At 42.3% G+C, this 24,731-nt stretch overlaps 1 protein-coding gene across 10 annotated transcripts in view; it reads left to right on the top strand.

Moving 5' to 3' along the window:
- Positions 1–24,731, top strand: part of LOC103750696 (zinc finger protein 540) — a 29,082-nt gene that overhangs the window by 323 nt on the left and 4,028 nt on the right. Inside the window, exons 2-5 of one of the 10 annotated variants that reach the window (XM_029556501.1) lie at positions 614–667; positions 16,400–16,481; positions 17,509–17,635; positions 19,637–19,732. In XM_029556501.1, coding sequence (XP_029412361.1) covers positions 16,473–16,481; positions 17,509–17,635; positions 19,637–19,732 — 232 coding nt within the window. In that variant the 5' untranslated portion in view covers positions 614–667; positions 16,400–16,472. Of the gene's footprint in view, positions 1–613; positions 668–716; positions 946–14,536; positions 14,575–16,399; positions 16,482–17,508; positions 17,636–19,636; positions 19,733–24,731 lie in introns of those variants that run through there. The other 9 variants (XM_029556503.1, XM_029556504.1, XM_029556505.1 and 6 more) reach the window with 9 other exon arrangements.

A 24,731-nucleotide genomic window follows, 5' to 3' on the forward strand; every position in this document is an offset into this window, starting at 1 on the left:
CTCAGGGGGCGGGTGGGGAGGGTGGCCCGGCAGGACTCTGAGCCTGGCGGGGGAATGTTTAGGGTTTAGGGCTTGCTTCGGGGCTTGGCTTGTGGGACCGGCAGTTTCTGGCTACTCTGCGTTTTCCCGTGGGTGTGAGTGGCTTGATGCAGGGTTGAGTTTATGCAATCGGTAATTCGACGAGGCTCCCAGCTTGTGACGCAGTTCGTTTTCAGATGCGAGACTTCAAGGTGTCGCCTCAGCTCTGGGATTGGCTGCGGGGACGCATTCCGTGGCAGTTAGAGGTGGAAGTCCAAAAAGAAGGTCCCCAGACAGCTGAGCTTAGAGCGGGCTGTTAGGTCTGGACAATTCTGTAGAAATGGCAAAGCAGGTTTTCAGCCTGGACGGCTGCAAGTGTCAGAACAACTGCGTACCCAGAGCTTCCAGCCTAGTGTCATCTTCCTCAGCGAATGTGTGGCAGGGGCAGGGATGGTTGGAGAGAGAGAGGGAGGGAGGGGGAGGGGGAGAGGGAGAGGGAAAAATGAGTGTGTGTGTGTGTGTGTGTGTGCTGGGGGGGGGTCTTGCCTGTCTTCACATTATATGTCTCATGCACCGGTCCTGTCATTCTCCAAAGAAGGCTTGTGGGCAGAAGAGATCGGTTACTGCACACCTGAAATTTAAATTCGAGGTGAGTTTGTGCTGCCCTCTTGTTTTGTAAATCTCATTTTACTTTTCAGGACATGGAAACATGCAGCGTTCTTCTGCAATGTGATCAATCCACTCATCTATCTCTCAGTTTTCCTTCCACAGTGAATGGTCCTGCGGACATCCTGCCACCCCTCAGTGCAGTCATCATGTCCTTCCTGTTACTCATGTGTCCAGTTTACAAATCATTCACTTCCAAGCACTGAAATGATGTAGAATTAAAACTCATGAAAATAATAAAGATTATTATTTTAGACGGTTTTCTAAACATTTGAGACAGGGTCTCTGTATAACCTCTGCTAGCCTAGAACTCACAATGCACAGCCAAGCTGGCCCTAAACTTGCCGCTGCATTGCCTCCCCAGTGCTGAGATCGTGGGCATGCACCACCATGCCTGATGAGACAGTGCTTCGTTAAAGATGAAACTATGCCTACTTAGAATCATGCACCACACGTTCTTAATTTGCTAAACAGGTTTAAGTTAGAAAACAAGATAGGAGATGGGTTTTAGTCATTTCAGTCAGTAACAAGGACTTTGAGTTTTAAGACTTTGGGGGTAGGAATGTATTTGAAAGTTTGAGCAGAGAGAGTTGTTTCTGTGTGCATAGAGATCTCCACAGTACCCTCTCTCTATCATAAGGTTTTGGAAGTACTACCCAGATAGGATGAGTTTGTTTCAGGTCATGTTTTGTGTGGCGTGTGAAAAGCAGATAATGAGTGTGGACAGGATATCTGGGTGAAGTCCCAGCACTGACCCGTGTTATGTATATGAGGTTTAAGGGTTTATACTAATTTACTTTTTCTTTTTCTTTTTTTTTTTTTTTTTGGTCTTTTTGAAGCAGGGTCTCCCTGTAGCCCCAGCTGTCCTGGAGCTCACTATGTAGACCAGGCTGGCCTTGAACTCAACAGAGATCCGCCTGCCTCTGCCTCCCGAGTGCTGGGATTAAAGACGTGCGCCACCACACCAGGCCTTTTAAAATTATTTTTATTTTATGTATTTGAGTCTTTTGCCTGCAAGTATGTTAGGTGCACCTATGCATGCAGTACCCACAGAGGCCAGAAGAGGGCATCAGGTCTCTTGGAACCGAAGTTAGGGATGGCTGTTAGTTACCATGTGGGTGCTGGGACTCGAACCCAGGTCCTCTGCCAGAGCAGCCAGTGCTCTTAACAACTGAGCCACCTCTCCAGCCCCAGAAGGGCATTTCTTATAGGTTATTAACCTTCATTTATAGGTTTCCAGACAACAACAACTCCCTTGAAATAGTACACAGAATTTTTACTGTATCTGCCATGTGTATTCCTATACAAATTTGTACTTCATAATATGGAAATTGTTGCCAATAAAAAGCAAGATGAGCCGGGCGTGGTCTCCCTGTAGGCCCATCTAGCCTGGAACTCATTATGTAGACCAGACTGCCCTTGAACTCACAGAGATCTATGCCTCTGCCTCCCCAGTTCTGGGACTAAAGGTGTGTGCCACCACACCTGGCCCAAAGAGCATATTTTTAATAGCATCTTATTCTTTTCTAGAAAAGAATAAGTAAGTATATATGTATTCAGTATTTGGCAGAATAAAATGATAAAGTTTACTGGCATTACTCTCCTAAGCCATGAAATGTACTAATTAATAGCAGGTATGATTGTATATATAGAAAACCTTAAAGAATACCAAAAGAACTCTGGGATTACCGGGTATGGTGGCACAAGCCTTTAATCCCAGCATTCAGGAGGCAGATGCAGGTGGATCTCTGTGAGGTCAAGGCCAGCCTGGTTTATATAGTGAGTTCCAGGACAGTTGGGGCTACAGAGAGGCCCTGTCTCAAAAAGACCAAAAAAGTGCTCTGGGATCAATAATTGAGTTTAGCAGAAGTACCTTGTAAGCTCAGTATATAAATGTTGATCACAGGCTAGAAAAATGACTCAGTGGTTAAGAGCACTTAACACTCTTCCAGAGAACCCAAGTTTGGTTCCCAGCACCTACATATGATGGCTCATGACTGCCTGTAACGCTAGTTCCAGGGGATCTGTTGCCCTCTTCTGGTTTCTGCAGGCACCTGCATGCATGTGCACATAGACACACACATAAACAAAAATAAATCTTTAAAAATAAAAGTCAGTTACTTTGTGTGTTTGTGTATGTGCATGTAAGTGCATGCATGCAGGTACACTTGCAGGAGGTGTGGTGTATGCATGTGAACATGTTTGTGTTCGTGCATGTGTGTTTGAAGGTACTCACACATTCACATGCACGTGGAGACTAGAAGTCAATATTGGGTGTCTTCCTTTGTTGCTCCCCACTTTATTATTCTTTGCATATATTTGGGTGTGGTGTGCATGTGTGTATGTGTGTTCACATGTGTGGGTGCACATGTATGTGCATGAATGTGGAGGCCAGAGGTTGACACCAGATGTCTTCCTCGATGACTCTCCACCTTACATATTTAAGCAAGGTCTCTCACTTGAACCCAGAGTTTGCCAACGTACGCTGCAGCAGCTAGCCAGCCTGCTCCAGGGATCCCCTATCTCTACCTTCTCAGCACTAGGGTTACAGGTGCATGCCACTGTGCCCAGCTTTTTACATTGGTGCTGGGGACATGACCTCAGGTTCTCATGCTTGTATGGCAAGAACTTTACCAACTGACCCATCTCCTCAGCCCCAAAAGTCAGTCACTTTTTTGTTATACCCATAATGAATACAATATAACAAAGATCAGTACCATTTTCAATATCAACCCCCAAAGTAAAGTACTTGGGATGAATTTAACAATGTGTGTATAGGATCTTTATGTAGAAGACTGTAAAATACCAATACAACAAATACATTCATATGTTCACATACAAATTTTTCTTGAAAATGATTATTGTTCTGTTCTTTGAAAATAATTATGTCTGTTCTTTCTGTCAGACATGGTGACATATAACCTTGGCATTTAGGAGGCTGAGGCAAGAGAATTAGAAGTTCTAGGCCAGTTTGGACTATGTAGTGAGACTCTTTCTCAAAACTTTTTTTTCCTTCCCATTTGATTACTGGGGATGGAGCTCAGTGATAGAGTGCTTGCTGAATATGCACAAGGCCTTGTATTCAACCCCCAGCACTGGAAAAAAGGCTTTATTTCAAAGTTGATCTATAGATTTTGGTGGAACACAATCAAAATAACAGCTCTCTTTGTTTTTCACACATCAAGTTAATGCTACATTTTTATGGAAAGTAAAAGGAACCAAAATAGTTGATACAAGAAAGGAGTCTGGAGGGTTTACTTTGAGTCATTTCAAGATTTATTGTAAAGCTAGAAGAATCAAGTGCTATGGTTTGGATCAAGAATGTCTCCTGAAGGCTCAGTTCATAGCTTGGTGGTCTTGGAAAGTGGTAGAAATGTTAAGACATCTGGGTGTGGTGGTGCATGCCTTTAATCCCAGCACTTGGGAGGCAGAGGTATAGAGGCAGGCGGATCTATGAGTTCAAGTCCAGCCTGGTCTACATAGCAAGTTCCAGGCCAGCTGGGGCTACAGGGAGACCGTGTCTCAAAATAATAATAGTAATAGTAATAATAATAATAATGATAATAATAATAATGATGATGAACAGATATTTGTTACAGTAACAGAAAGTGAACTAATACATCAAGGCAACATGCTATTAGTGAGAGAACAAACAGATCAATGAATAGACTACAGGCCCCAGAAATAGATTCATGTAATAACAATGATGCAAAAGGGAGCTGGAGAGAAGTCTCAGCAGTAGAGTGTATATTGTTCTTCCATAGGACCTGAGTTCAGATCCCAGCACCCATGTCAGGCAGCTCACAACTGCCTGTAACTCCAGCTCCATGGGATCTGACACCCTCTTCTGGCTTCCCCAAGCACCTACACTTGCGTACACATATGCACATACAGATAACATGCAGATAAATAAAAAACAAAATAATTCTTTCTTAACGATGATACAAAGGCAAGCTGGGCATGGTGCCCAGCACTCAGAAGGTAGAGGCAGGCGGATCTCTGTGCATTCAAGGCCAGCCTCGTCTACATAGTGAGTTCCAGGACAGCTGGGGCTACAGGGAGACCCTGTCTAAAAAAGACAAAAAAAAAGACAAAGGTAATTTAGTAGAGAAAGAAGACTTTTCAACACAAATGCTGTTGAAATCATTGAACAATCATGTGCAAAAGAAAAAAGAAATCTTGACACACAGAAAAACTTACAGGAAAAACTAACTCAAGATGGACTGGAGAGATGGCTCATCAGTTAAGAGCACTGGCTGCTCTTGCAGAGAATTCAGGTTCAGTTTCCAGCACACCCACATCAGGCATCTTCACAAGTGTCTGTGACTCTAGTTGCAGGATATCAGAAGCCTTCAGCCTCTGTGGGCACATGGTACACATAAACTCATGCAAGTACACACATATATACATACAAAAAAGTCTTATTTTCAAGGATGTATTACTGAATATACAACATAAAACTTGGGCCTGTAGAGATGGCTCAGAGGTTAAGAGCACTGACTGCTCTTGCAGAGGACCTGGGTTCAATTCCCAGCATCCACATGGCGGCTACGAACTGTACTTAACTCCAGTTCCAGGGGAATCCAAAGCCCTCTTCTGACCTCTGCAGCATTGCATGATACGGTGCACTCACATACACGTAGGCAATACACTCATACACATAAAAAAAAATAAATACAACTCTAAGTTCTTGAGGGAAATGGGGGTGGGGAGGTTTCTGTATGAATTTGTGTTTTTTAGAATACCCCTTAGGGTATTTGTCTAATATATTCTCAAGCTTAGACTGCAGTCACAGATCTTAGAAGAGGGAACCTCTGGTAAGTGCTGTGTGTCTCCCAACACATCCTATCCGGATGCAGTATGTCTTATTGCTGCTGATGCTGATTTTCCTTAATCACTTGAATTAGGTAATATCTGCCAGGTTTGTCCACTGTGAAGTTAGTCTTTTCCCCTTTGTGAGAAAATATAAAGACAACCCTTTGAAACTACAAATGCAAGGCCCCGGAATGTTATCCTAAATAACAAAAGAGTTTTGTTGAAATCAGGAATGGAAGAGGGGACATCACTGCTAGCTTTATAAAAAAATATGCTTTATGCTGGGCATGGTGGTGCATGCCTTTAATCCCAGCACTTGGGAGGCAGAGGCAGACAGATCTCTGTGAGTTCAAGGCCAGCATGGTCTACATAGTGAGTTCCAGGACAGCTGGGGCTATAGGGAGACCCTGTCTCAAAAAGACCAAAAAAAAATGCTTTATATAAAAGACAACAAAGGGGACATTATGAAGAGTTCTATACAAATAGATTAGATATTAGATGAAATAAATTCTAGAAATATGAGTTGCTAAAAGTGAAGAAGAAATACATAATCTGAAAAGATACGTAACAAGAACGTCAGACTTCATATGGCTTCAGTATGGTATTTTACCTAACCTTTAAAGAAGAAATAATAGCAACACTTCACCGACTTTTCTATCTGGGATGGAATGTTTCCAGACTTCATCTATGAATCCACTATTATACAGAAGATGAAGACATTAGAAAAAAGAATGCCACAGACCAGCATCCCTCATGATTATAGACATAAAAATCCTCAACAATATTGAGCAGCACAAAAGAGGATTATATGCCATGACCAGTTTGGTTTATTCCTGTAAGACATGGCTAGCTTTACATCCTAAAAAATGAACTCATGTAATCTACTAATTAGCAGGAAAAAAAAAACCCCAAAATTACACACACCTGGAGTCTCAGCACCTGGGAAGATGAAGCAGTAGGATTGTGAATTTGAGGCCAGCTTGAACTACATAGTGAGGCCCTATTTTCAAAAAGTGAGAGAAGCCTAGGTGTGATAGTGCACACCTTTAGTCCCAGCGCTCGGGAGGCAGAAGCAGTGGATCTCTGTGAGGAGATCTCTGTGAGGAGCCTGGTCAACATAAGTGAGTGCCAGGCCAGGGGGGGCTACAGGGAGATCCTGTCTCAAAAAGACCAAAAAAAAAAAAAAAAAAAAAAAAAAAAAAGAGCTGGGCATGGTGGTGCACACCTTTAATCCCAGCACTCAGGAGGCAGAGGCAGGTGAATCTCTGTGAGGAGGCCAGCCCTGTCTACATGGTGAATTCAAGGCCAGCTGGGACTACAAGCAGACCTTGTCTTAAAAAGACCAAAAACAAAATAAACAGCAACAACAAAAACCCAGAGTGAAGCCACGTGATTATCTCAGTAGGTCCTAAAAAATATTTGGCATAAGACAATGTTTATTCATGGAGGAAAAACTTTCAAGAATAGAGGATGGACGGGAACTTTCACACTTAAAAAAGGACACTTATGACGGTCTCGAAAGTTGGCTTAGCTATGGTAAGAGCACTTCCTGCTCTTCCAGAGGACCCAAGTTCAGATCCCAGTACCCATATTGTATACTGCACTTCCAGAGGACCTGAGTTCAGATCTCAGCATCCAGCTCACAACTGCTTATAACTCCACCTCCAGGACACCCACTCTTCTGGCCTCCATGGGCACCCACCCACATGTCATTCTCATATACACATACACACAATTAAATAATAAAATCTCTTTTTTAAAAAAATCTCCTGCTATTATAATGATAATGAAAGACTATTTTCACCCTAACATCAGGAAGAAGATAATGTTTCCCTTTGTCATTTCTGTTCAGCATTTTATTAGGGGTTCTAGACAGCAGAGTCAGGCAAGAAAAGGAAATGAAAGCAATCCAGACTGAAAAGAACTAAATCCTGTATGTAGAAAATCTTGAAATAATACACAGAGACACACCTATAAGAAATAATAAGTTCACCAGGTTAAAGATGTATATGTAAAAACCAATTTGGTGGGGGGGATCTTTTGAGACAGGAATCTCCCTGTAGTCCCAGCTGACCTGTAACTCACTATATGAACTCTAGTGCTGGGACTAAACACATGTGTCACCATGCCTGGCTGTAAACACCAATTGTATTTTCTATAAACTAGCAGTGAACAGTGAAAGTGAAATTAAAAATAATTTTCACATAAATATCTAAGAGTAAAATACTTGGAAATAAAATTAAACACTAGTACATTGAAAATTATGAAAGATTGCTAGAATAATATAAAGCTGTAAATGGAGAGACATCTCACGTTTTAAATTGAAAGCCTATTGTTAATATAGGCTCACTGATTAAGAACACTGGCTGTTCTCGCAGAGAATCCAGGTTTGGTTTCCAGCACCCATGTAGCCGTCAACAACCACCTGTAACTCCAGTTCCAGGAGATTTGACACCGTCTTCTGGCCTCTACAGGTATTGCATGACATGGGTGCACATACACACATGCAGGCAAAACATTCATAAAAAAATTTAAAATGGTATTCTGCCCAAAGCGATCTGAAGGTTTTATGCTATTCTGATCAAAGTTCCAGTAAGATTTTTTTTCCAGAAGATGACAAGCTGACCCTAATACTCAAATGGATATACAAAGAACACCTATAGTAGCCAAAATGATCTTTCCAGAGAGGAATGGCAAGAATTCATTTCAAAACTTACCACAAAATCACCACAATATAAATGTATCATATTGCTAAGATGTGGTGCACACCTGTAATCCTAGCACTTTAAATGGCTGAAGCAGGAGGATCCTGAGTTCTACACCAGCCTGGGATACATAGCATCTTTTCTCAAAAGGTAACAACCAATATATAAGTAAATAAGCCATCAAAAAAGTGAAGACATAGCCAGATGTGGTGGTGCACACCATTAGTCCCAGTACTCAGGAGGCAGAGGCAGGTAGACCTCTGTGAGTTCCAGGCCAGCATGATCTATATAGTGAGTTCCAGGCCAGCTAGTGTTACAAGGAGACCATGTCTCAAAACAAAACAAAAAGTAAAGATGAGTCATAAACCATGAAAAAAAAACTTGAAAATCATATGCAGTAGATGTCTTGTTTCTCCAATATACAGAGAACTATAAACTCAGCACAAACATCATTAACTCAGTTTTAAAATGTGTAAATCATCTGAACAGATATTTCACCAGAACAGATAAATGGTTAACGTGCACACAGAGAGATGCCTTATTTATAAGAAAAGGCAAACTATAGGGCTACAGTTGCCTCAGTGGTTAAGAGCATGAACTACTCTTGTAGAGGACCTGAGTTTGGTTCCCAGCACCCATGGCACAGCTCACAAGTGCCAGTAACTCCAGCTCTAGAAGGATCCAATGACCTCTCTGGCTTCCTCAGGCACTGTGCTCATATATATATATACCCATATGCAAACACATACATATAATTTATTTTATTTATTATTTTTATTTTATGTGTATGCGTGTGTTGCCTGCATGTAGGTAAGTGCATCCGTGTCTTGCAATGCCTGCAGAAGACAGAAGAGGCTGTCGGATCCCCCGGGACTGGAGTTATGGACAGTTGTTAGCTACCATGTGGATGCTGGGATTCGAACCTGGGTCTTCTGCAAGAACAACCAATGTTCTTAACCACTGAGCCATCTCTCCAGCCCCACATACAAATAATTTAAAAATAATAAATCTTTAAAAGAAAGGCAAACGAAACTACTTTGAAATCATTTCATATCCTCTTGAAGAGCTATGATAATATTTTAAAGGGAAAATAGTAAAGATGTGCAGAACTGAAACCCTTTACATATTTTGGTGGAAAAATGGTATAGCTAATTTGAATAGCAATTAAATAGTAGTTCATTATATGACTGTGCACTTATTTATACCTTTAATTATCTAGGCAATATGTAACCACTCAAAAATGTGTTTGCATGTACATATTCATGTCAACATTAATTGTAATATCAAAATATAGAGAAAACTCAAATATGCCATCTGTCATGAGTGGACCAAGTGCAGCATATCCATAAAGTGAATGTTATTCAGTGGAAGAGGAGCTATTGCCGGGATAAACTACAAAATCCTTACAGCAAGTGAAGGAAGGAAGATGTCAGATGTCATACACTGTACAATTCCATTCTCTGGGCTATCTAGATAAAACTAATCTGCCCAGAAAGCAAATTGGTAATTGCTGGAAAGTGGAGTTGGAAACACAGAGTGACTTTAACTGTTAGGAAGTTCTTTAATGTTAGGCATAATGAAACGTTTTAATATTAGATCATGGGTAATTATTGCTCGTGACTATAAATTTGTTAAAAATAATTAACTGTGCACTTAATGTGGGAGAATTTTATGATTTGTAAGTCATACCTCCAATAAACCCATAGACTAGGAAAACAAAAAAGAAACTTGCTGAGAGACCATATTATAACTTTTAGGAGCTTGACCATATATAGGTATTTTTTCAAATGCCTGGAAAATCAGCTGTGATTATAGAATTGGTTTACATATGGGAGCTGAAGGAAATTAAGAAAAACCATGCACTAAAAATATAGGCAAATGGGCCAGGTGTGGTGGCACACACCTTTAATCCCAGAACTCTGGAGGCAGAGGCAGGTAGATCTCTGTGAATTCAAGGTCAACCTGGTCTACATAGTGAGCTCTGGGCCAGCTGGGGCTACAGGGAGACCCTGTCTCAAAAAAGACCAAAAAAAATATTTTATTAATCCTAGCCTTTAATCCTAGCACTTGAGAGGCAGAGGCAGGTAGATCTCTGTGAATTCAAGGTCAACCTGGTCTACATAGTGAGCTCTGGGCCAGCTGGGGCTACAGGGAGACCCTGTCTCAAAAAAGACCAAAAAAAATATTTTATTAATCCTAGCCTTTAATCCTAGCACTTGAGAGGCAGAGGCAGGTATCGAGGCCAGCTTGGTCTACATAGCAAGTTCCAGGCCAGCTGGGGCTATGGGGAGACCTTGTCTCAAAAAAAAAAAAAAGATACAGGCAAATGGGCTGGCTGGCAAGATGACTCTGGGGGATAAAGGAGCTTGCTACCAAGTTGATGACCTGAGTTTGATCCCTGGACCCTACACATGGTAGAAGGAGAGAACCAACTCATTTGGGTTGTCCTCTCACTTCCATACATGTGCTGGGGCATACGCAGACCTCCTCCCACAAATAAATAAATGGAATTTTAAAATTGCAACAGAGAGCCAGAGAGATGGCTCAGTAGGTAAAAGCACTTGCTGCACAAGCCTGACCACCTGAGTTCAATCCTCAGAACCTACAGTGGAAGGAGAGAGTTGACTCCTAAAAGTTGGCCTGTGACCTTTACACATGCATCATGGAACATTCACACACATCATGCACACAATAAGATATTAAAATGAAAATAAGGGCAGATCCAGGCATGGTGGTATATACCTGTAATCCAGGTACTTGGGAGGCTGAGGCAGGGGGCTTGAGACTTTAAGGCCTGTTGAGCCATCTCCCCAGACCCTCAGATGACCTTTTTACATTCCTTTTTCTTTAATTTTATTTTTTTAATTTTTTATTTTATGTGTATCAGTGTTTTGCTTGCATATATGTATGTAAGTGCGCCATGTGCATGCAGAGGAAGAGGAAGGTGTTGGATCCCCTGGAACTGAAGCTATCGACCTTATGAACTGCCATATGGGTGCTGGGAACTGAACCAGGGTCCTCTGCAATGGCAGCAAATGCACTTAACCACTGAGCCATCTCTCCAGCCCTCTAGCCCCCTTTTCTATTTCTTGTTGCTTCATATACTGGCTTTGACAGTTGCTAGGGAGCTGGTCTGGCTATCTGTCTAGGCACAGCAATGCAGATAGTTCTGTTTCTAAGCCAGATAGAAATTCACCATTGGACCAACAGTTTCTACCTTAGTTGGGTAGAGGGTTAGCGGAAGATCTTTCTTTGGGAAGCTGAAAAGCAAAAGGAATTTGGAAAATATTGTAGGTAAAAGTATACAGCTAAACATTTAGTACCTCGCAGCAGTGCTGAAAATGACCCCAACAGACTCCACTGCACTCCAGTCCTGCTCTCCTCAACACCCCTGGAACCATGTACCAGGTCCCAATTGTGCAGAATGAAGTACTGTTGTATCCCATGACACATTTTATGAGATTACTTTTCATTGTAACTTGTGAAAAGACTTGGAAGTCAAAATGTTTAAAAGCTCTCAGACACAATATGATGCTGGATTCCTGGGAAGCATGTATTTAAAGAAACAAGCATATGGTGTCAAAAAAGAAAATACTTTTCTCAGGATGGTCATAAGAAACACTATGTAATGAACAATATTAATAAAATGAAAAGAGGCATTTCATGATCATTTCAATTGATGCTGAGAAAATATTTGACAAAATCCAATACCCTTTCACATTAAAAACATTCAAAATCAAGCTGGGTGGCCTACACCCTAGAACATGGAAGATGGAGGCAGGAGGATCAGGAGTTCAAGATCATCCTCAGCTACACAGTGTGTTCTAGACCAGATTAAGCTACGTGAGACTGTGTCTCCAAAATCCAAATAAGTAAATTGAAAATACATAATAAACAATAAAAATAATAAGAATATAAGAGAACTTTCTCAACCGGATAAAGAGTCTGAGGAAAGTTCAGCCCTAACACTACCTAATTTTGAAGGACTGAAAGCTTTCTAAGATCAGTAACAAAGCAAAGATATATGCTTTTGCCACTCGGCAGAGAAAGTTCTTGTCAGAAATGAGACAAGAAAAAGAGAAAAATTCTATTTGGAAAGGAAGATGTAAAAAACACTCTTCACAAATGGCCTGACTATATATGTATTACATATTTTTATATATGTGTATATGTCTAAAATACTGAAAAAATAACCCCACTTAAGCTAAAACAGAATTAAGCAAATTTTCAGGATACAAGATATTACCTGTGAAAATCCATTCTAGTTCTGTACACTAGTGTGCAAGCCTGCCACAGCATCCATTCCCAAAAACTGAAATTAGATCAGGGGACTCTCAGCATTTGTCCACTCAAGAGTGCTTTCACTGCCCTCTTGAGAGTCTTTATTGGGAGCTCAGCATTTGAAGTTCACACAGGATTTACATATGATAAGGCCGTGGAGACTGGCCCAGTAACAGACCTCCTTTGATATATGCAGAACATAAAAGAGGGGTGGGGTGCTACCCATGCCCTGGCACTCCACGTACAGCTGTCTAATTCGTCTTCTTTCCAGCATCCTAGGAGCAGATTGCCCCCTCCTCAAGCCTCTATGTCAACAAAGTCTAAAGACGCCTGTTAACTGTTAGTGAGTAGAGCACTATTGTCTTTAAGGGATGGGGGTGCGGGAGTAGCTACACAGGAGCAAGAAAAATAAACCAAAACCAAAGAAGAAAATAATTCCATTTACAACAGCATAAATAAGAACAAAATAGAAGTGTTTTTAATGGAGACACAAAGCTTGTATAGTGAAGGTTACAAAAATTGTTTAAAGAACAACCAAAGAATGGAAAGGTATTCCGTTTTTATGGATTACAAGACAGATTCCTAAAACTGCATACTCCCCCAAAGTGATCTATAAATTCCATGCAATGCCTATTCAACTTCCAAGGGGCTTTGTTGTAGAAATGGAAGTAAGCGGTTAACCCAGTTTTGGAGCTAAACTGTAAAACTACAACAGACCCAGAAGAGTCAAGACGATCTTGAAAAAGTAAAACGCACTATAAAGCTACAGATACCACAGGGTGGTACACAGACCAATGAAATAGAATTCAGACTAGACAAACAAGTGCCTATGGCCAATTGCGTTTCAACAGACTCCAACCATTTAATGAAGAAGAATAAACTCTTCAAGTGCTGCTGGGACACCCAGAAAGAATGACATTGGATACTGTGTTTTACCGCATATAAAAACTGAGTCAAAAGGGGATCAGTAAACTAGATATAAAACAATAAAGCTATTGGAAGAAAGCATAGTGGTTAATCCTTGACCTCTAATTCTGCCTGGACTTATTTGGGGGGCGGTTAGGAATATTTTTTTGAGACAGGGTCTCCCTGGAGCCCCAGCTGGCCTGGAACTCACTATGTACACCAGGATGGCCTTGAACTCACAGAGATCTGCCTGCCTCTGCCTCCCAAGTGCTGGGATTAAAGGTGTTTGCCACCACACCTGGCTGGAAAAACTATTTTTGTTCCTTATAAAGTTAAAAAAATTTCTTGATAGTGGCCTTTAATAAATACACATGAACACATACACATACAATACCAAATACAGGAATTTCATCTGAAACATCCACAGAAGGCTGACATGGTAAAGTCTTGGTTGCCAGCTGATGGACTTTGGAAAAGTCACTGGATTGTGAGGACTTTGAATTCATCAGTGGATCAGTCTATCATCCATCACCATTTAATGGTGGTATTGGGAGGTGCTGGAACCTGGGAAGTGGGCTTGGATGGAGGAAGTAGTTGAGTGACAGTATGCCTTTGAAGGGAAGATCTTGTCCCCAGGCCTTTCTGCTCTCTCCACTTCCCATCTGACATGAGGAGAGTAGCTGTGTGCTGCCGTCCTCCCACCACCATGACGTTCTGCTTCATTACAAGCCCAGAACCAACCAGCCAGGGGTGGAAACCTCTAACCATGAGCCAAAATCAGCTTTTTCTGAAGTTGGTTTTCTCAGTATTTTGTCACAGCAACAAAATATGGTTAGCATGACCCAAGAAAAGTGAAAATCTACATCCACACTGGAACCTGTACAAGATGCTTGCCAGTAGCATTACCCATAAGTCAGAACAATCAAAAGGTGGAAAACACCCAGATACTGATCAACAGATGAGTTGGGAAAAAACAGCATGAAAAAGAATAAAGATTTGATGCGGGGCTGGAGACATGGCTCAGTGGTTAAGAACACTGGTTGTTCTTGCAGAAGACCTGGGTTTGAATCCCAGCACCCACATGGCAGCTAACAACTGTCCGTAACTCCAGTTCCAGAGGATCTGACAGCCTCTTCTGTCCTCCGCGGGCATTGACAACACAGGTGCACTTACCTACACTCAGGTAATACACACATACACACGAAATAAAAATAATAAATAAAATATTTAAAAGACTTGATGTGAGGACTCAGAAGATCCTTACCAATAAAAGGCCAAACCCAAGAGATCAGTGAATGTTAGTTTCATATATTTAATCCCTTTTATAAACTACACAGAGTAGACAAGTCCATAGAGACATAGACTTGTCATTACCAGGAAATGGGTGGAGCAGCAATGGGCAGTGATTATTTAATGGATAATGGTGTATTTATCTGAGACAATGAAAAGGTTTTGAGGGGACTAGAGAGATGGCTCAGCAGCTAAGAGCACTTGCTTGCCTAATGTGGTGGCATAAGGACTTCAGTCTCAGCACTCAAGAGGTAGAGGCTGGCCCATGTCTTTAATTCCAGCATTTGGGAGGCTGAGGCCGAAGGATCTTTGTGAGTTCAAGGCCAGCCTGGTCTACATAGTGAGTTCCAGGTCTGTCAGGCCTACATAATGAGACTCTGTCTCAAAACAAAGCAAACACCCACCCCCCCCCCAAAAAAAACCATTAAAAAAAAAAAAACTTGCTGCTCCTTCAGAGGACCCACATGGATGCTCACAACTGTTTGTAGCTCCACTGCCACAGGGCCTGACACCCTCTTACGGCCTCCTCAGGCACCAGGCATACAGGTGGTGCACATACATACTTGCAAGGGGCCACCCAGAGGGGCTTCATTTGGAATGGGAATGGCTGTCAACCGCAGGTCACCGATTCCTTCCTGCAGCTAAGCTTGACACCACAACCTTTTCCTGTTGCAGTGTCAACTGCAAGCCCAGCAAGCGCTGGGAGGCCCCAGAGTCACTTCTGGTGTCTCCTAGGCCTAGGGGGTGGTGTTCCTGCTCCAGGCACTGGCCAGGCCTGGGTGGGGGTCGGGGAATGTGGGGAGGATGGTAGGGGGAAGGTGGGGGAGAGATGGGGGGTGTCATGGGGTGGTTTCATGTAGCCCAGACTAGCCTCAAATGTCCCATGTAGCTCAGGCTGGCCTTGAATTCCAGATCCTCTTGCCTATACCTCCCTAGTGGTAGAATTATGGCCATACGCCACCTTACCTCAATTTCAAATCACATACTTGTAAAGATCCAGTTGCCAGAATTTAGGGAATTCTTACAGCCTTGCAATAAAAGGCTGAGCATTTGAAAAGGGTTGAGTATTTGAATGGCCATTTCTCTAAAGATAGTATGAAAATGACCCCAAAATGTATGAAAACATAGGAGAAATGGTATCAGGCACTAGGGAAATTCAAATGAGAAGCCATTTCACACCCACTGGGGTGGATATAATTAGTCTTTGTTGTTAATTTTTTATTTATTTTTATTATTTTTGTATGCATATGTGTAATGCCTGAATGTGCGTAAGCACACCGGTGTCGGTGCCTGGATTTGAACTCAGGTCCTCTGCAAGAGCAGCCTGTGCTCTTAACCGATGAGCCATCTCGCCAGCCCCCCATTCTGTCTTTGTCTTCAAGTCTGGAGGCCAGAAACGTCTTAAAGCCATGAAAGCAGCTACATGCATTAAACCATGTGGCCTCTTTGGGAGGGAGAGAAGGGAGGGAAGAGAATATACTCAGGGCAGAAGCTCTGAACATTTGAGGTACAGGCCTAGAAGAGCATCTCATAGGGATGGACTGGGCTCTCCTGGTCTAGTTTGAGTGTGTGCAGCTTCCTGAGGGTGGTGAGAGTAGGGAGGGGAAGGCAGGGGCATGAAGCAGGTATTTGTAATCAAGAATGAAGATTATTGGTATCTTTTGGCACCTGTGAGGCAAAGCTAATCTCATTGCCTCTGTGTTTCTCCCCTAACTCAGGCTTTTCAGAACTCTGCTTATCCAAAAGAATCCTTCCTAAAGGAGACTGACCAGTTCCTGTGATTCTAAAACCATGGCCCATGTAAGCTGCTATTATTCCTTCCTTTCTGGGCTGTTTTTTTTTTTTTTTTTCAGTGCTGGGGGATTGAACCCAAAGCCTTGCCCTTGCTGGCTCTGCCACTGAGCCACACCCCTCCAGAACCCTGAGATTCTTTATAATTGGATTCCAGGAAGCTGAGGCAGGAGGAGGCCAGCCTAGACTACATAATGAGACTCTGTCACAAAACAAAACAAAAACACAAGAATTCTCATTATTTCTTGGGCATGGTGGTACACACCTTTAATCCCAGCACTCAGGAGGCAGAGACAGGTGGATCTCTGTGAGTTACAGGCCAGCCTGGTCTACACAGTGAGTTCTAGGCCAGCCGGGGCTACATAGTGAGACTCTATCTGAGAAAAAAAAAAAAGAATTTTCATTATTTATGTTGATTATGCTATCTAATGGAATTTTGTCTTAATCCTTAAGCACCCCCAGGCCTCAGCCTCCTAAATGCTGGGATTACATGCATGAACCACCATGCCTGGGTAAAAAAATTCTTTAATTTTATGCAAACCTGTTAGTCTATGAAAGATTTTCTATAGCAAATTCCAAATTTTTTAATTAAAGCAAAAATAATGTATTTGCTTATGTCAGATATTTGAGAAACTGCCAGGGTGTGATGGCACACGCCTTTAGTCCCAACACTCAGGAGGCAGAGGCAGGAGAATCTCTGTGAGTTCAAGTCCAGCCTGGTCTACATAGGGAGTTCCAGGCCAGTTGCTACTACAGGGAGACCCTGTCTCAAAAAGACAAAAAAAATCGAGAAACTCTATGTTTCTGGAAATGTTTGAGTAGTTTTTAGAAATCCCACAATATGTGGGAAATTTTACATATGGCTACTGGATTCTTCTAGAAAATGATGTCTTTGTTCCTGTCTACCCCTCTGTCATGGTCTGCCCCAGCCTACATTTTGGTATCTGCCCTCTTGCAGCAATGAAAGTGCTCATCCCTTCTCTTTGGCATACATGGTCTATAATCTCACCAGTAATTTGTCGGCTTATGGTTTCAGGTATTAGTGACATTCAGGGATGTGATTATAGACTTCTCTCTGGAGGAGTGGGAGTACCTAGACAATGCTCAGAGGGACTTGTACAGAGATGTGATGTTGGAGAACTACAGCAACTTGATCTCACTGGGTAAGGTGGTCTACCTCAAATAATTTACACTCTGTTGCCTGAAATATGAGCATTCTCTTTTATGAATCCAGGACTGTGCTGGTATTAAAGTTGTGTGCCAACCATGCCCAGCCCTCAGGCACAATTTTTAAGAAACTAGATGGACATTTAAGAAACAGCTGAGGGATGTAGCTTGGTGGTAGAGTGCTTGACCAGAATGCATGAGGTCCTAGGTTCAAAAACCAATAATGGGGCTGGAAATATGGCTCAGCAGTTAAGAGCACTGGCTACTATAGCAAAGGACCTGGGTTCGATTCCCAGCACCTACATGGTGGCTAACAATGGTCCCTAACTCCAGTTCTAGGGAATCTGACTCTCTTCTGGCCTCCACTGGCATTGCATGACACAGGTGCACTTACATACATGCAGGTGATACACTCATACACTAAATAATAATAGTTAATGGGATGCTTACTGTATACCAGACTCTGTTCTGATTTCGGGGGGGGGTGTTGTTGTTTGTTTTGTTTTGTTTTTATACTACTGAGGATGGAACCCAGGCCTCAAGCTTAACCACTGAGCAACTGTGTCAGCTCCACACCAATGAATTCAGGTGCTGTCCCACTAAGTCAGGCAGGCCTTCAGTCCCTCTCTGTTTTAAATTCTAGAGTTATCCATTGCATAGGTCCTATTTTGTCCATAACCTAACAGTAAGAGTTCCCTCAATCTCATCTGATAGGTAATGATTTTTATTTTCATTTTACAGGTAAGAAAATTGAGAAGCACAGAATTGATGTGATTTATTTACAACTATGAATCAGGGCCTGGCATGGTAGCACACACCTTTAATCCCAGTACACAGGAGACAGAGGCAGGTGGATCTTTGAGTTCAAGGCCAGCCTGGTCTATATAGTGAGTTCCAGGCCAGCTGGGGCTACAGAGAGACCCTGTCCCAAAGAGGCAAAAAGAAAAAAAAAAACTCAAAAAAACAACAAGTATGAATCAATAGATAGCTGAGCAGAATTTGAACTCATACAATCTGGCCAGGAATCTGAGCTGTCTGTCCATCATTCCAGCTGTTCAACAGAAAGCCTGTCTAAGATTTTATTTTTTAATTTTTAAAGGTTTATTTATTTGGGGGGCTGGAGAGATGGCTCAGCAGTTAAGAACACTGACTGTTCTTGCAGAAGACCCGGGTTCGAATCCCAGCACCCACATAGCAGCTATCAACTGTCTGTAACTCCAGTTCCAGGGGATCTGACACCCTCTTCTGTCCTCTGAGGGCATTGCACAACACAGGTGCACTTACCTACGTGCAGGCAATACACACATACAAATAAAATAAAAATAAATATTTTTTAAGATTTATTTTATGTGCATGTGTGTGTGTGTGCCTGAGTGTGTGTATGTGTGCCACCTGTGTGTGAATGGAGGCCAGAGGAAGGTGTCAGATCTCCTGGAACTAGAGTTACAGATCCAGGTGAGTCACCTGGATGTGGGTGCTGGGAACTGAACCTGGGTCCTCTGGAAGAGCAGCAAGTGTTCTTAACCACAGCCATCTCTCCAGCCCCATTGCCTGAGTTTTAATTCCAAATTGAGATTTTTTTCCCCTGCTCATCAACTTTCTAAATTGTCTTAATTTGTATGTTCAATCTTAGTTTTGTCTGAAGCAGCTATTGATGTTATATAGATCAATAGCTTTTAGTAAATGTGAGCAAATCTCAATGTGCTTTGAACTTACCATGTTTTATTTCTTTTTTAAATATTTTACTTAGTAATTTATTTTATGTGTATGAGTATATTGCCTGCATTTATGTAAGTGCAATGCCTGAGAAGACCAGAAGAAGGCATCAAATTCCGGTGGAACTGGAGCTATAGATGATTGTTAACCACCGTGTGGGTGCTGGGAATTGAACCCTGGTCCTCTGCAAGAACAGTCAGTGCTCTTGACCGCTGAGCCATCTCTCCAGCCCCAACAATGTTTTATTTCTAAAGCTGATTGTATGTCTTTCTTCTGAGCAGGATATTCAGCCCCAAAGCCGAGTGTGATCGCCCTCCTGCAACAAGGCAAAGAGCCCTTTATGGTGGTGAAGGGCATGTCAGAAGGACAGGGTCCAGGTAAGTGAGGACTCAGCAGGCAAGCAGACGTCCATTATCAGCAAAGGCCAGCAGACATCAGCATTGCCATCAGAGGTCAGCTGGTCAGGACAGAGGCATAGAGCCTAAAACAGAGAGGGAACAGACTTTCTTAGTGCAGACTACTGCGAGAGCGTTACCATGGCTCCCAGCTATCAAGTGTTTGTCTTTCCTGTCTGGTATTGCTCTCTCAGTCCAACACAGCACACCTTGATGCTCTCTGTCTTTCTGCATTTTCTGTGTGCTTACTCTAACACCAGAAAGTTCATCCTTTCATTTGTTCAGCATATATTTACTGAGCCTGCAGTGGGAAGCCAGAACTGTACTGTATATTAGCAGTATTTTGGTGTTTCAGGCTAAAACCTCCTCATGCTCTTGGAGCTGACATAGTAGACTGGGAGACAAGCAGTAAATTGTAAACTAATGGATAGATAATGTAAAGTTAAAAATGATGTGTGCAGCCGGGCGTGGTGGCATATGCCTTTAAACTCAGAACTCAGGAGGCAGAGGCAGGTGGATCTCTGTGAGTCCAAGGTCAGCCTGATCTACATAGCGAGTTCCAGGCCAGCTGGGGCTACAGGGAGACCCTGTCTCAAAAAAAGACTCCCCCAAAAAATGATGTGTGCTATGAAGGAAAGATGAAGAGTAAGGACATGGAATTTGGAGACTGGCAAGATTGCTCAGTGGGCAAAGACCCCTGCCACCAACTGGATGACCCGAGTTTGATCCCCAGAATGCACATGATGGAGAAAAAGAGCCAACTCCCAAAGATTGTCCTCTGACCACCACATATGCTCCAGGGTACCTGTGCTCTGCCCCACTGCACACACACACACACAAAATGAATAAATAATTAATTTTAAAGGAGATGAAGGGCTAGAGAGATGATTTAGCAGGTAAGAGCTCATTCTGCTCTTGCAGAGGTTTCAAATTTGGTTCCCAGCACCCATGTCAGATAGCTTAGAACCACTTGTAACTCCAGCTCTAGAGGGATCTGACAACCTCTGGCCTCTGTGGGCATATACCTCCCCCCCAACAGAAACATAATTTTAAAAATGTTAAAGGAGATGGAATTTGGGCCTAGATAATTTAGACAGGTAGGCTTTTCTAAGAAGGGGATATTTGTGCATAAAAACAAAATAAAAGCTTGGGCCCTGTGTATACCTGGAAGAAATTCATTATAGTGAAGGGAACAGTGCACTTTGTGCTTCTGAGGAACAGCCAGAGCTCAGAGCAGATCTCAAGGGGGAGAATACTAAATGAAGTTTAGAGTTGAACATAACTTGTTTTCCTAGTGAGAAATTTGGATTTTTTTTTCCTTTTGAAGTGGTCAGTGACCACTCTAAAGGCCATGTGGAGAATCTATTAAAAGGGGGAGGAGCAGAGGCAGAACTATCAGCTGACAGGCCATTTGGGGGTCAAGATAGCGATGGTAGTTGCTTGGATCAGAATAAGAGCGACGAAGGGAAGAGAGAAGATGCTGTGATTGTCATATTTTGAAAGTAGAGGTGGGCACTCAGGAGGCAGAGGCAGGTAGGTCTTTGTGAGTTCAAGACCAGCCTGGTCTACATAGCGTTCTAGACCAGTTGGGGTTGCATAATGAAACGCTGGTCACACCGCATCTGTAGTCAGGAAAGAGACGAGTCCCGGTGCTTAGCTCCACTTCTCCTTTTTGTGCCCTCTGGGACCTTTGCCCAGGGAATAGTGTCATCACATGTAGGGTGGGTCTCATTACCTCAGTTAACCTAATCTAGAAGAATCCATCCTAGACCTGTCCAGAGGTTTGTCTCTTTCATAATTCCCGATCCCATCAAGTTGATGATACAGCAGAGATCAGGGTCCCCTCTTGGGGTTCTTACTCTCATGAATGAAATCATTTTAAGAATAGACCCAAATGGAAATTTGGTGTGTGAGCACATTGCCTGCATGTGTGTAAGTGCACCGATGTTGTGCAATGCCCACAGAGTCAGAAGAGGGTGTTGGATCCCATGGAACTGGAATTACAAACAATTGTTAGCCACGTGTGGGTACTGGGAATGGAACTCGGGTCCTCTGCAAAAGCAGCCAGTGCTCTTAACCACTAAGCCATCTCTCCATTTCAGCTTTTGAGGAACCTCATACTGCTTTCCATAGTGTCTAGACTCATTGATATTCTTACCAGCAGTGTATAATGGTTTCCTTTCTTCCACATCCTCATCAGCATTTGTTATTTGGGCTTATTTTTTTTTTTATGCCATTCTGACTGAGGTGAGATGGAGTCTCAGTGTAGTTTTAATTTGCATTTCCCTGCAACTTGTTTTCATTCATACTTCATTGTTTGACAACTGTTCAATAGTCCATTTATTGGTTGAGTTTGGTTTCCTGATACTTAATTTTCTTAGTGCATCATTTTGTATAATACTGGCTATAAGTTTGTCATACATTACCTTTATTATAAAGCTGTATATTCCTTGTACTCCTGGCTTCTTCAGTGCTTTTGTCATGAAGGAATTTTGTCAAAAGCTTTTTCTGCATCTATTAAGATGACCGACCATATATGATTTTTGTCCTTGAGATGATTTATATATTACATGCATCCATTAATGTATGTTGAAACATCATTGCGCCACTGAAATTAAGCCAACTTGATCACAGTGGATGAGCTTTTTCATGTTCTCGAATTTTCATTCGTAAATTTTTTTTTTTTTTTTTTGGTCTTTTTGAGACAAGGTCTTCCTGTAGCCACAGCTGGCCTGGATTCACTAATGAAGACCAGGCTGCTCTTGAACTCAGAGATCCACGTGCCTCTGCCTCCGGAGTGCTGGGATTAAAGGTGTGCACCACCACGCCTGGCTCATTCGTAAATATTTTATTGAGAATATTTGCATCTATGATCGTCCAGAAGTTTGATCTATAATCTTTTTGCTGTTGTGTGTCTTTATGCAGTTTGAGTATCAGAATACTTTGTAACTTTGTAAAAGGAGTTCGGAAGCATTCCTTCACTGTCTATTTTATGAACTAGTTTAAGGAGCACTATTATAAATAATAAAAAGATAACACAGAAGTTTAAAAAAATGATTCAGGCCAGGTATGGTGGCTCACATCTTTAATCTCAACACTTGGGAGGCAGAGGCAGGTGGATCTCTGTGAGTTCGAGTCCAGCCTGGTCTATATAGTGAGTTCCAGGCCAGCCAGGGATACATAATGAGATCCTGTCTCAAGAAGACAAGAACAAACAAACAAGAAAGAATGATTCAGCAAAACAAGGAACGGCTTTTTTTTTTTTCTTTTATGCATTTAACTGTGCGATCTTGGATTTACTTTTGTTCTCATCCATCAAGAAGTTAAGAAAGTGCATTTGATCACACAGTAAGGTACAGGGGATTAGGTGTAAGAATTATTTGTAATTCTTTCAAAATTACAAAAATTAAGTGATTTGGGACTGGAGAGATGCTCAGTGGTTAAGAGCACTGGCTGCTCTTGCAGAGGACCCAGATTTGGAACAGCACTCACCCACATGGTGGCTAACAGTAGTCCATAACTCCAGTTCCAGGGGACTCAATGCCCTCTTCTGACCTCTGCAGGCATTGCACAACATGGGTGCACTTACATGCATGCATGCGATGCACTCATACACATAAAAACAATAAAATATTTTAAAAATTAAATTATTTAACAATATTCAGTATGTTACTGTGTTGAGAGGGACCTCCCCCGCACACCCCATGATGGGGGCTGAGGAGGGGGAGTGCGCTGCCGTCCCAACCCTCCGTTCCCGAGAGACCACCAAGGAGGCAGGGAGTCTGTCTTGCAGGATCTCATTTATTAAACTTTAAGCAAGTGTTTATATACCTTTATAAGCATTGAGTGTCCTTCCCCTCTTTTTCCCAGAATATGACTGGTTATGATCATAGAACCCAATTAGCATCTTAGGTTTCAGTTTCCCAGATCTGCCAGGTTACCTGGCAGACCCAAGAGTGGAAATCCCCTTCCCAACAGTGTCCAACCATTTTAAAGGTCAACTTGAGTATGCAATTTCTTCTTCATTGCAAAGCATAGTGTCCACGAGGTGATCACGCTGGCTAGAGCCAATCAGCGACTCTTCCAGCAAGTCTGGTCATGTCCCAGCCGATTTCCTTAGGCATCAAACAAGTTTGGTGATGTCCCAGTCTCAGGTCTCAGGTCCCTACACTCTGTGACCTTTTTTTTTTTTAACTATTCAAGTATCATAATTTCATTTCTTTTTTTCTTTTTTGAGGGGTGGGAATAGGAATGAAACAAGGTCTCACTACATAGCACAGGCTGGCCGCAAACACACAATCACCCTGCCTCTGCCTTCCAAGTGCTGGGATTACAGATGTGCACCAGCAAGCCATAGTGTTATGGACTAGGCTGGTGGCACCCGCCTTCATCCCGGCACCTGGGAGGTGGAGGCAGGTGGATCTCTGTGAGTTCAAAGCTCCTGGCAAAACAAGGAGAATGAAAAGTCAGTGATCAATTCATTCTGCAGCTAATTGACACCTGCTGTGTACTAGTGGGAGTTATTCGTTGCTAAAAGAAATCGGGATTCTGTCTCCTTTTGGGAAGGTGTATGAACCAGAAAATAAAACAGAAGGGTGAAGAGAAAGATGAACATGCATGTGAACATTGTAACATGAAGGAGAGAAACATGGTGGGATTGAGAATCAAGTACATGGACTGACTTTTAACCCTCAAGGGCAAGCCTTTCTGAGTAAAAGATGCTTGACCTGTGATGAAAAGTGAGAGGACTCAGCCTTTTGTAGAGCCCAGAGAAAGATTGTGATGTACTCTGGAGGCTAAGAAGAAGCAAGTGTCACATAAGAGAGGACATTATATTTGAAGGAGATCTTTAGCTTTGTGCTATTCAGTTCTTTGTTGCTGTGACAAAATTCCTGAGAGAAACAACTTAACAGGAGGAAAAGATATACCCTTCAAAATAGAGGCCCTAGTGAACCACTTCCTCCAAGGAGTCCCTACCCTA

The sequence above is a fragment of the Nannospalax galili genome, unplaced genomic scaffold (assembly GCF_000622305.1).
Source record: "Nannospalax galili isolate Female #2095 unplaced genomic scaffold, S.galili_v1.0 scaffold886, whole genome shotgun sequence".
Lineage (NCBI taxonomy): Eukaryota > Metazoa > Chordata > Mammalia > Rodentia > Spalacidae > Nannospalax > Nannospalax galili.